This window comes from Rana temporaria, chromosome 4 (genome assembly GCF_905171775.1).
Source record: "Rana temporaria chromosome 4, aRanTem1.1, whole genome shotgun sequence".
NCBI classification, from domain to species: domain Eukaryota; kingdom Metazoa; phylum Chordata; class Amphibia; order Anura; family Ranidae; genus Rana; species Rana temporaria.
In genome coordinates, this window is record NC_053492.1 from 61,280,510 (window position 1) to 61,294,121 (window position 13,612).

A 13,612-nucleotide genomic window follows, 5' to 3' on the forward strand; every position below is an offset into this window, starting at 1 on the left:
TGTCTGAGGACCTTCATGTGAATTCATATATCTGCTTTCTAACATTTACTTTTACTGTCGTGACATTTCTCTTTGAAATAAACCTTCAAAATCTTTCACCATTGCTGTTTTTTCTTATCGGTTGATGGAGAATGCAGGTTGCAACTTTTCAATTCTCTTCCTTTTTCCCAGGGGTACAAAACAAACAGACAACATTGCTTGTTCTCAGCCAAACATCACTGATGTGTTTTAGAATAGTAATAACTCTTTACTCACCTTTATCAGTATCAATAACATTTCTTATCATCAGTGTATATTGCACCATTGTGCCTTGCAGACCGGAAGAGGTGTTGTATTTTTGATTGGCTAAAATTGGTGTTATTGAGTTAAAATACCAGGAAATGTCGCCAGGCGCACTGAACATACAATTAATTGTTACAGTGTCTCCTTGGAAAATGGGGTCTGGAGAAATTGTTATATCTGGATTTGCTATAAGAAAAAAGAAAGACGTGATTCAAACAAATGTAAACATGGTCACTAAAATGTCATATAAGCGTTAAGATGATAATTGCAAGTTCAAAAGTTTTGTTCATTTATTTTTTACTAAAATAATACTGGGTAACCCTATTACGAAGGTCCTCATTCAGGCACTTCCATTTGGGGGGTGACAGCTTTATCCTAATTGTGTAATCCTGTCAGATGCCCTCTAGTTGGGGCTATAAGGGGAACATATTGTGCAGGAATGGTGACCATCAGGAAGCAGGTCCAGAGCAATGATGTGCAGCTCCTGTTGTAGTGCAGGGGTAGGCAACCTCGTCCCTCCAGCTGTGGTAAAACTACAAGTCCAATGAGACAATGCAAGACCTTGACAATCACAGGCATGACTCCTAGAGGCAGAGGCATGATGGGATTTGTAGTTTCACCACAGCTGGGAGGACGAGGTAGCCTACCCCTGATGTAGTGCATGTTGCTGGTGCGTGAATGCTATCATGATTGTTGAGTAAAAGACTGGCCATGTTCTCGCTATACATCAATGGACGATTCTCCCTCTATTGCATTGTGAAAGCCGGCCCCACCAGCTGTCAAAATACTCAAGCAGAGGTTAAATCTGATTGGATGTAACTACTTTTCAGCTGACAGTTTTTTGCCTAGCTCCTTTGATTTTTCAATCAAGGAAATTTTGGCAGGAGACGGCTAACAGGGCCACCCACCAAGAGAATTTTGACTGGTTCTTGAGAAACCTGCCAAAATTTGTACAGTGTATGTCCAGCTTAAAATATTTCCAAAGTCGAAAGTTTTTTTTTTTTTTTTTATCTTAATAATGCACTACTTGCCTTAAGGTAACATACTTTCCCCTCCTGATTCTCCTCCCTAAGGGCCAGATTCAGGTACAATTGCGCTGGCGCAACGTAACCCGTTTACGTTACACCGCCGCAAGTTTTCAGTGTAAGTGCCTGATCCACAAAGCACTTACCTGTAAACTTGCGGCGGTGTATCGTAAACACGTCCGGCGCAAGCCCGCCCAATTCAAATGGGGCGTGTACCATTTAAATTAGGCGCGCTCCCGCGCCGGACGTTCTGCGCATGCTCCGTTCGCAATTTTCCCGATGTGCTTTGCGCAAACTTACGGCAACCCGACGTTTTTGTGAATCGCGATGTGCGTAACGTACTTACGCCGAAAAAAAAAGAATTCAAATTCGACGCGGGAACGACGGCCATACTTTAACATGGGCTGTGTAAAGTTAAGCCATGTTAAAGTATGACTAACTTTGCGACGGGAAAAAAATACTTGCGAACGCGAAAACCTTTGTGGATCGCCGTAAATGCTCATTAGCATACCCGACACTAGAAAACGACGCGATCTCCACCCAGCGCCGGCCGAGGTATTGCATCCTAAGATCCGACAGTGTAAGTCAATTACACCTGTCGGATCTAAGGGCTATCTATGCGGAACTGATTCTATGAATCAGCCGCATAGATAGGACAAGAGATACGACGGTGTATCAGGAGATACGCCGTCGTATCTCTTTTGTGAATCTGGCCCTAAATACTTACCTGTGTACTGCATCAATTCAGTGCTGTGCCCATCTGCAGCAGTGCTGGTTCTCTTTCTCCCACAATCTTATAAACAGCAGGGGGAGCCATTGGCTCCTGCTGCTGTGAATCAAATAATGTGAGTAGGAAGCAAGGGGAGAGCCAAGCCGCACTGTGTGTCCATAGACGCACACAGTCTGGCTTGACAGCAAGACCACAGGTGCGCCAAGATATAACTGCAGGCAGGATACCCCAGAAGTTAGGTTAAGGACCGCTTTGTGCAATACAGTTGCACAAGCTGGTAAATATATAGGTAAGAGAGGAGTCAGGTCAATGTTTAGGGAGGGGGATGGGGGTAGCAGGTAGTTTTTTTTTCACCTTAATGCAGAGCATTAAAGTGATTCTAAAGCCTTAAAGGAGTTGTAAACTCCTATGGGACACTTTTGACACATTTTTGGGACCATTCACATTTATACAGCGATTAGTGCTATAAAACTGCACTGATTACTGTGTAAATGTGACTGGCAGGGAAAGGGTTAACACTAGGGGGTGATCAAGGGGTTAAATATGTTCCCTGGGAGTGATTCTAACTGTAGGGGGGGGGACTCACAAGGGGAGGAGACCGATCTGTGTTCCTCTGTACTGGGAACACACATCGGTCTCCTCACCTCTGACAGGACATGTATCTGTGTGTTTACACACACAGATTTACAGTCCTGCCGTGATCACGGTCAATCGCGGGTGCCCGACAGACATCGCAATGCCGTAGGCGCGCCCCCTAGATGGCCGGGGAGCCCAGGACGTCATATGACGTCCACCCAGGATGGGAGATCCCTCCTGTGGACGTCATTTGACTATGGGTGGGTAGTGAAGCGGTTAATACATTCTATGCATTAAGATAAAAAAATCAGTGGGCCGAACAAATCAGTGAGAAGCTTTTTAGTAAATTCTGTAGGCCTGGAACCTTCCGCTATCTCAGGTAGGCCCAGGATGCGGATGTTCTCCTGCCCTGCAGGGCACGTACCTGGAACTGTAAGGCCCTGAGGTCCCTGGAGTCCGTGTGGACCACATCCTCCACACTGGAGACCCGGTTCTCCACCTCTGCGACCCGGGCCCGGAATTTGTCCAGGTCCTGGAAGATGAGGCCGACATCTGTCGCCACATAATCAATTTTGGCCGTCAGGGATGGTTTACATTCGGCTATCGCTGCCAGGGTGGCCACCCCGGAGGGATGAACTGTGACCCCGTTCTCCTCCAGGGACTGCTTGCTGGTGGACATGTTGCCGGCCGACACACGTGCGGCTAAATTGTCCGCCGGCTGGGAAGTGTGGAGCGCTCCAGAATCAGGCTGTGTGGAGCAGGTTTTGGGTGGTCCCATCCGGGCTGAGCCAAAGAGATGGTTCTGATCCTGAGGTGGTCAGGGAGCAGACGGTGGTCAGCGGGAAGAAAAACAAGTGCTGCAGCGGCTGTAAAAGCTGGTAGAAGGGAAGCAGGATCGGAGCTCTGGGAAAGCACAGCTGCCCTGGTTCACATTCTGGCCACGCCCCCGAGTGGGTTGTTTTTAAACATTCAATTTTTTTTTATTTCCGACAAGAACTTTTTGTTGTCGGAAAAATTGAGAACCAGCTCTCAAACATTTGTTGTTGGAAATTCCGACCGTGTGTACGTGGCATAAGGAGACACATTGGGCCAGATTCAGAGCCGACTTACGCCGACGTATCTATTGATACGCGGCGTAAGTTCTGTGATGCGCCGTCGTATCTATGCGCCCTATTCAGGGAACAAGATACTACGGAATTTTGCCAAGATACGACCGACGTAAGTCTCCTACGCCGTCGTATCTTGGGTGCATATTTACGCTGGCCACTAGGGGCGCTTCCGTAGATTTTACGTGTCGAAGGCTTACGTCCGGCGTAAAGTTACCCCTGCTATATGAGGCGCAGGTAATGCAAAGTATGGACGTCAGAACAAGCATATATTTTTACGTTGTTTACGTAAGTGAATGGGGCTGGGCGTAGGTTACGTTCACGTCACAGGCATTGAGCTAGCGTATCTTAGGGAGTAAATTCAACGTGATTCTGAGCATGCGCCGTTCATTTGGCCATGCATTTACATGGGGTCATGGTTAATTTAAATACAACACGCCCACTACTTGCCTACTTTGAATTACGCCGACCCATTTACGCTATGCCGACGTAACTTAGGGAGCAAGTGCTTTGTGAATACTGTACTTGCCTCTCTAGGTTACGCTGGCGTAGCGCATATGAGATGCGCTACGCCCGCACAGAGATACGCCGATCTCTGTGAATCTGGCCCAAAATCTGCCCAAAAAAGACTGCATTAGGCATACAGGGTCAATTTCAGTGCTGGCTGGGATGACCAGAAGCTCAGAAGCCAAGCTAAACAATTTCTCCATACTGCACAGCCTGCAAAGGGGATCTGTGACTAGTGACAATGATTCTGAATTCTCCTCCTGTACATTTGATGCCAGCTCTTCTTGATTGGAAATATCACAGGAGGCCCAGGGTAAGATTTAACAACAGCCTCTGTAGCCCAAAACAAAAATGTATTATATTGCAGGTTATATTTATTCTTCTCATACGAGGAAACAGGAAAGAGAATATTGACAACGAGCAGTATGTATAGACCAATAACAACTTGGCAGTGGAAATCCCCACCAAGCATTTCACAAACAGAGGCTTCAAGTTCTTTTAATTCCTAAATGTTATATAACCAGTTTTTGTGTTCTCTTCCTCATTTCATGGTGCTGTTTAAAGCAAATTAACTTGGAGGATGGTGAAGGACTATATATATGCGGTTATATTCCTTCAGGGTTATTTTATTTTCATAGAGGTACAATATATCAACAGACAGAAAAATTATCAGAAAAGGGAGGGGTTAATAATTTTAACCACTTAAGGACCGAAAAGATTTACCCCCTTAATGACCAGGTAATTTTTTGCGATACGGCACTGCGTCGCTTGAACTGACAAACAAAATTGCCCTTTTTTTCACAAATAGAGCTCTGTTTTGGTGGTATTTGATTATCTCTGCATTCTTTTTTTTTTTTTTCTCTGCATTCTTTCTTTTTTGCACTATAAACAAAAAAAGAACGACAGTTTTGAGAAAAAAGTTTAGACTTTAAAAAATGGAGGTGTTGTTGTCTCTCCTCTACTCTAGAAGGCACAAGAAAAAAAAACATTGATCTCTGTCCCCCTCCCCCCACAAAAATGCCAGTGATTACATCTGCCAAACCCCAAAATGTACTGGCACCGCCAAGTTATTACTTGCATTTCCAAAAGTTATTAAATTACAGTTTAAAGTGCAAATTTCAGTGTTTGGGCTACAAACAAGTACAATATGCAATTAGCAATGTAATTTAGGTAGATATTAAGGCAAAAAACATATTTCCTATTTTATTTTCGATATAGTAAGTAGTGCAGGAACAGGAGTCAGGGGGCAGGAAATTTGAATGGGCGGCACACAAACATGAAATAGACTCTGATAGTGACACTGACAGCAGTGTGCAGCAGTGACACCGACACAACACATTCCTCCTGAGTCACAGTGGCTGTCTCTCTCAATACCAGGTGGTCCATTCAGTCAACTCCAGTCCAAACAGCCCTAACAGTCCTGCTTGTCGCTTGCCTTGCTCTGGTCCCCGTAACGGAGCTCCAGTCACTCCGCTCGGCTCCCTTGCACTATGATATCACAGGACACACTCAGGCACTGCCTTTGCTAGACCCGCACACCACTGTAGCAGGCACTCTAAAAATACTGACGGTTAGCAACACTGGTGCCTATGATAGCCCGATCACACAGGAGAGCCTGGAGAGAGGTGGTGGCGTGCGGGGAATGTTCGTTCCCACTGCCTGTAAAAGCCATCTAGAGGCTAATCAGCCGCTAGGATGGCTTTTGGAAAATAGGGGGGAGCAGCACACAGGTTTTTTACCTTCATGCATCGAATACATGAAGGTAAAAAACCTTCAACTTTCGCAACCACTTATATTAGGAATGCTGGTGTGATTGATCCACGTCTAAAGCTCCTGATATACAGTACATTGTCCCCTATAATTCATCAGTTATAGCTCTTAGTTTACTTCCTTCTGTGAGCTGTTAAAAAGTTTTTTCACCAAAAAAACCCTTACAGACCCGTTCAACTTGTATTTATGTACCTTAGCAATGCAGTCATACCTCATATTTATGAAAGGTTGGTTACTGTAAATAATATATCCATCAGCTGATGACTAAAATGGTATGTGAAAAAAATGTGATTCTAGGTACAGTTAAACACACCTGAACCCTTGCAGAAAATTGGTTCATGTGACAGAAAAATGGAAGAAAAATTCCACCAGTACAGATCATATTTTCCAGGTAATAGTAATACTTCAATGGAAAGATCATTTTACCTTGCATGTGTAGCGCCTGGTTACTTAAAGCGGGGGTTCACCCTAAAAAAAAATTATAACATTACATTCAGCTCACTACGGACATTGACAGTATGCAGATCTTTTTTTTTTGCCGTACATACCGTTTTTTTTGTTGTTTTCCCCCCGGCTTCCGGGTAGTGAATCCCGCGGGAGTGGGCATTCCTATGCACAGGCTAAATGATTGACGTATGACAAAAGCTTCCCCTCAACGCATACGGCCGCGTCACGAGTTGCCAAAAGAAGCCGAACGTCGGTGCGCAGGCGCCGCATAGAGCCGACTCGCAGTTCGGCTTCTTTCGGCAACTCGTGACACGGCCGTATGCGCCGAGGGGAAGCTTTTGTCACATGTCAATCATTAAGCCTGTGCATAGGAACGCCGACTCCGGGGGATTCACTACCCGGGGGGAAAAAAACGGTATGTACGGCAAAAAAAAAAAAAAAAAATCTGCATACTGTTAATGTCGGTAGTGAGCTGAATGTAATGTTAGAATTTTTTTTTAGGGTGAACCTCCGCTTTAAAAAGAACCGGTGCTAGTTATATTTAGAGGGGGATCATAGTGTTAACGGACTCTAATCCAATTATTATGTTCAAAACCGGTCTCTGTCTCCGCTTGGCTGTGCTGTGGGCTGTCTATTGTTACTGGAGTTTAGTTCCTACCCCAGGGCAATGGGTGGCAGCAGTGGAGTCAAGGTCTCCTACGGCTGTGGTCGAGGCCTACCTATATTCGGACACGACAAGGTCAGTACACTTGTGAAAGGACGTGTCTGTTTGCCTGCTGAGGAGTATGATACCTCTGACATTGACTCTTCATCCGATGTGAGTGCCAATCGGTGGATGGAGCCGGATCTGCCTGAGTTACAGTGGGGCAGAAGCTCCCATGCTTCCAAGCCCCGCAAGCACCAGAAATGTTTCAGGAACACCGCACCACAGGTGGATGTTCCGCAATTGACTTGGGGAATTACGGTGCCAAGCGCCAGTGCTGCTAAAGAGACTGTTCCTATACTAGCCGCATTGCCCGTAGTGAGAAGAGCACCCAACGCCATTGTCATGACGGGACTCGGACACCCCCGAACCCTACGGAAACTGGCTCGCCTTCAACGCATACTTATGAAGAAGGTGGCCCAGGACTACGGGTGGGAATTCCCCTATGTGCCTTTAGCTCTCGTGGCACAAATTGAGGAAATGAGAGAGGAATGGTGCAAGGATGTAATCTGGGAATATCTGAATGTCCCAGGTGCTGCTCGTGACACGGACTATACCTTTGTCAATCTAGACCACCGGTTTGAAGATTGCTTAAAGGTATGGAGCCCTGGCCGGTACATTTACAGCGATCGAGTGGTTCTCAAGAGTCCTGGAAAAGTGGACCATGTCGATCACCACAAGAAATGCTCAAGCCGATGCCGGATTCCAGATTCTACAAGTATTCTACAAGTAGGCCCAATGCCTACAGTGTCACTTTTGTTTGCTGCTTTCTGAAGAAGTCATGGATGGGAGTGATCGCCCCTTTTCAGTTTTGTTTTCATTTTTTTCTTCTCCCTCCGGATCCACATTTGGCTGTATGTGAAGGACTTCGGGGGGAGGGAACATTGTGATAAGTTAGTAAGATTAGGGTCTCGCCGGCTTCATCACAGCAAGAAAAAAAGAAGAAGAAAAGTTTTTTTTCCCCTGATTGCTCTAATTTGAGTATGGACTGCCTTATGTTGGTAGTACCAGCGCACTGACCACTAGGGGCAGTGTTCTGCAACTTCTACCACCACAGAGAGACTAACTTGTATATATATTTCTCCTAAGTCTTGCATTTTAAGAAATTCTCAGCACTTAGTTTTTTTTTGATGTGTCTCTTTGGGAGGAAAGGAGGTTTTGCCTTTACTGGGGAAGGTGCAGCTTCAGTTCTACCCTTAGTGACCTTAAATGTGTATTAATGTATATTTGCATATGTTCTTCCATTTCTATATTTTGCAGGTTATTGATCTACTATCAAAGCTGTTGGAGAACGGGGCAGAATAGATAGTCAGGAATGTTTTGATGTCATAATGTATCACTGTAAAGATTGTACAAAGAATGTTTTATATTGTTATATCTTTCTATCTTTCCTCTGTTCTGTAAAAGCAGATTCAGGTCAGGCATTCAGGATTGAACACCTTCTTGTTGGGACACTGAGGACAGTGTCTATTCAGGTGGGGGGAGTGTGTAGCGCCTAGTTACTTAAAAGTACCGGTGCTAGTTAAATTTAGAGGGGGATCAGAGTGTTAACTGACTCTGATCCAATTATTATGTTCAAACTCGGTCTCTGTCTCAGCTTGGCTGTGCTGTGGGCTGTCTATTGCTACTGGGGTGTACTTCCTACCCCAGGGCAGTGGGTTGCAGCAGTGGAGACAAGGTTTGGGTGCTCTTCCCCAGCAGCCTATCAGGAGGGTTTAGCCTTGCTGTGCATGCTGGGGGAGGGTATTAATGGGGCGGACGCCATTAGTCTGGGTTCTTCTTCAGAGTGCGGCACCCATCTTTAGGGTGACTGCGCATCACGGCGCCTGGCGTAATGGCCTTCCAGGCCGGGGTGCGCGTGCCACGCAGTGTTCCTGGTTCCCGGGACCATGTTGGTCCGGAACATTTGAGCTGTGGCAGGGAGCCCAGTAGTCGACTGGGTTCCCAATCCTGAAGATCCCAAGTGAGGTAGCTGTTCGGTGGGGAGTCCATCAGAGGAGAGCCAATGAGAAGCTGGCGATCCAATAGGGTCTCGACAAACCACTGGGGATCAAGGTAGTCAGACACTGAGAGGCTGGTCACCTGTCAGTCGGTACCTGAAAATTATCTGAAGGAGATCCAGACGCAATTCTATCAAGGAGGACCATCTCCGTAATCACAATCACAGAGAGGGCCTGTGGCAGAGGCTTTTCCCTGAGTCCACTCCAGGAGGGTCTGTGGCAGAGACTTCTCCCTAAAGGTTCAAGTTCATTCCAGGAGGGTCTGTGGCAGAGACTTTTCCTTCAAGTTCGAGTGATACCCTGGCTGCCAGGTCAGTGAGAGTGGGCCTGTCCTGGTATGCTATACCCACTCTGGCTAGAGTGGCGGAGAATACAAAGCATTATTGGGAGCAGGACTGTTTCCCTATTGTTGTGCCTGAGTCTGCTACTTCTTCTTTTACTTCCCCTCTACTATTCATCACAAGTTTTAATGTTTTTACCCTGCTGGGTAATAAAGAGCACAGCAAAAGACACCTGTCGTGGATATTCCGTTACTGCTATATGCACCATACACCCCTAGGACGGCGGAAGAGCCATGAGGTAACATGCCACCCAAAACAAACCAGCAGCTCCTTCGGGGGTAGTGCTACACATATGAACAGGGCTGCTGCTAGAAATCACAGGGCCTCATACAGCCTACCTGACAGGTCCCCCCCCCCCCCATGAAAATATCTAATTATATTTTTGCTAAAATGCCACGGCCGTTATGCTATGCTTCACAGCCATGGCAGAAATAATACCACCATCCAACAAGTCCCATTCCAGTGAATAGCATTGTTCTGCAAGTGCCCCCACTTACGGTGTGCTAGCTTGAGGCAAAATGCCTCCTCACCACCTGCCAAATGTTCTTAAGAGCATAAATGCCAGATGCCCAGGCCCCCCTTTTTAATGGGACTCGGGCCTGGTACAGGAGGGCTGGCTTTACTGCCTTATCAGCAACCCTGCACTGTAATGTGTTTTCTTAGATGAACAAACCTTCTTTTGGAAATTCCATACTTCATAAGACAAACCAGTAATTTATCCAATCAAGTCAACAGATTTGTTTTTATTCCCCCTACCCTAACCCCCAGAAGCACATGTTTGCCTTAAAGTTAAAGTGCACCATGATCCTTATCTCCTTCACACTGTGCATAACACACTCCATAACCCATCTCCCTGTGTAAAGGCACTCCAGAAACATGCAGTCTGTACCTAGTGCTCTCCTAATCCATGCACTACTTTCGTAAAACACTCCAGAAACCTGCTCCCTGTGCTTTTTGGACTCCAGAAAGTACATACAGTAGCACACTACCGCATTTTGTACATAGTGCACCCCTGAACACTGTACATAGCACACTCTTGAACCATGCACTTTGTACGTAATCCAGAACCCTGCACCCAGTACCTAGCGCTCTCCTGATCCCTGCACTCTGTGCATAACGCACTCCAAGATCCTGCACTCTGTATTTAGCACTCTCCTAAACCCTGCACACTGTGGCCCAGATTCAGGTAGATTTGCCCATTAGTTACACATGTGAAGAGCAGCTGATTTGCTCTGCGCTGGGGCAAATTGGAAAGATTGCCACCTGATTCAGGATTCCTTTTGTCTGCTAACTTGCTCCTTTGTAAGGCAAAAATCAGGGCGTAAGGCAGCGCAAGTGAAAGTGGGTGTGCCCTATGCAAATGATCTTTTTTCCACTCAGCAGTGGTTTGCTCCTCTTTTCAGGGCAAATTCTGCCCAGCTGCTTGCACTGAGCAAATAAATAGGGGCAGACCTGCGCATGTCCTGTGCAAAATTACATCCTGCTTCCCCCCCCCCCCCCCCCTGAGCAAGGTAATTTTGCCCTTTTTGCTGATATGGCACCTCCTCATGAAAAAAAAAAAAGAAAAGCTAATTTTATAGCTTCAGAGATGGAGATACTTCTTGCGGCACTCACGCGCCATAGTGATGTGCAGTATGGTGCCCAGCGGCAGCACTCCACTGTAGCCCAAAGGAGGGCTATCTATGATGGCATTACCCTGGACATAAATGCCCTGGGTAATGAAGAAAGGACGTAGGAGGACATTCAAAAGAAGTTGAATGACATGCGGCGTAGGGTCCGGGATAAGCTTGTGCTTATCCGTAAGCATACGAGTGGCACGGGTGGAGGACCACCCTGCAAGATCCGTCTAAATCCTGATGAGGAGGTGATCGCGCAAAGTCTAGCGCTGGAGCAGGTGGAGGGATGCCCAGCATATGACTCCACTGTTGGGGACTGGTAAGTTTTTTGTTTCTCATATCTGCTGTGTATCATGGGAGGGGGTAGAAGTGAACATATGAGGGGGTAGAAGGGAACATGTAAAAAGTTTTATTTCTCATATTTGCTGTGTATCATGGGAGGGGGTAGAAGGGAACATATGATAAGTGTGTTGCTCCAGCAACATATTTTTTTTGTGTCATCCACAGATGTTGATGACGAGGCTGGGCCATCGTCGGCTGTAGGGCGACCCACGCCATCCCCAGACCATCATGGGGTCCAGTTAGGCCCCCTGCAGATACTGGGCATGTTGGTGGAGGAGGATATCGGCCAGAGTCCATCTAGGGAGGAGGAAGTGGTGGAGGAGTCCATTATCCTCAACCTGGATGAATCTGTGTACCTCCAGGAGGATCCCACCATCCCTGACCTCCCCACCACCCCCCCAACCATAACGTCATCCCCCTCCAGGGCAAGCCCCTCCAGTGTCCCCCCCTCCAGTGTCCCTCCCTTCAGTGTGGCCCACTCCCCTTCTTCTCCCTCAGTTCGTGCCCCAGCCTCTCCTCCAAGGAAGGCTCTATGTAAAACGAGGGGTGTACCCTCCAGCCTCCGTGAAGGTTTGCAGGAGGAGCAGGCCCGGCAGACCCGCCATATAGGGGACATGGTGGGAGACTTGAGGCGGGTGGCGGACAGCCTGGCATCCTCCTCCTCCTCTCTGCAGCAGGCCCTCACCCTGCATGCTGACCGGGGGATACGAGATACTGAGAGCTTGGAGGAAGTCAGTGCCAACTGTGGAGCCATGGTCACCTGCATGGTCGAGCAGCAGGGCGCCATCGCTTTGCTAACAGCGGAGGTGAGCAGCAGGGCTGGACTGGGACAAAAATTTGGCCCTGGACTAAATCCAGACTGGCCCACTTTATTAGATACTGGTACTCTTATAGGCAGTTCCAGTGGGGAAGCTAGACATTATTTCACCCTGGGCAAAGAATCAGTATGGGACAAGATCAGGCAGAAGTGAGAAACTCCCAGGCAGTAGCTGTTAAGTCAGCTATCTGTCCCCTTCCCCATGCTTCTCTGTTCCCCCCAGGTAAGCGCTGCGGGAAGGGAGAGACAGAGGAGTGGAGGGGGGCAGCGGTCCGCTGTAACTGAAGCCGGCCCACTGAGCCATCGGCCCACCGGGAAACTCCCTGTAGTCCCAATGGCCAGTCCATCCCTGGTGAGCAGGTTGGCAGGTGCGGTGGAGGCCAACACTGCTGCTGTGCGGGAGGAGGGGAGATTAACCCGGCGGCAGCAGAGGACCAATACCACCCGGCAGCTGCGGATGTTGGCCCAAACCAACAGCGTGCTCACCCGCCTGGCCAACGCCATGGAGGGCATGCAGGCACCACCTGCCAGGAGTGAGGAAGTAGGGGTTGATGCTACTCCCCCCCTCCATCCCCACCCCATGCTCCATCCCCACCACAGGCTCAACCACGCAGACTGAGGAGCCAGAGCCGGGGCACCCTTGGCACAAGGATGTCCAAAAAAAAAAAAAAATATTTTCCTTTTATTTTTTGTATTTTTTACCTATCCCTTGCTGCTCATATAATGAGCTGTTTCTATTTATTTTGATTATGCTTATATTTTTTTTTTTTTTGGGGGATATTTTTTTTTGCTCAGATTAGGAGCTTTTCTATATTTAGTTTATGCTCAAAGTTTATTTTTTTTTTTTTTGTAGTCCCTACACACGGTGAGGAGTGCTGTAGTTGCTCTCCAGCTGACCTGTGGCCATCTGTTGCCAACTTGCCCCTGCTTTTATAAAGTGCAAATTTGCCCCGGCCAAACAGCTTGCGCGCTTTGGGAGCAAAATGCTCCTCACACGCGCAAGTTTATGAATCAGTGGCAGTTCCTCATTTGCATATTTGCTGAGGGAAAACCATGAGAGCGCAAGTTGCTCCCTGAGCAAAATTGCTCCTTAATTGCGCCGGGGCAGAGAAACTGCCTCCGTGCAAAAATGGCACATTTCAGGCTTAGCTTGCTTTCTGGGTCACCCGCAAATTTGCCTGGGAGCAAATCCGTACTTGCGCGGCGCAAATCACACTTGCTCCTGCGCAAGTCGTACCTGAATCTGGGCCTGTGTGTGTAACACACTCCACAACCCGTTTCCCTGTGCAAAAGGCATTCCAGAAACCTGCAGTCTATGGCCCAGATTCAGGTACGATTTGCGCGGGAGCA

The 13,612-nt window shown here is 47.5% G+C and overlaps 1 protein-coding gene across 1 annotated transcript in view; it reads right to left on the reverse strand.

The window, feature by feature from the left end:
* Positions 1-13,612, reverse strand: part of LOC120936253 (adhesion G protein-coupled receptor F4-like) — a 330,798-nt gene that overhangs the window by 260,243 nt on the left and 56,943 nt on the right. The window contains exon 5 of the mRNA XM_040348471.1: positions 256-468. Within this exon, the coding sequence (XP_040204405.1) occupies positions 256-468 (213 nt within the window). The remainder of the gene's footprint in view (positions 1-255; positions 469-13,612) is intronic.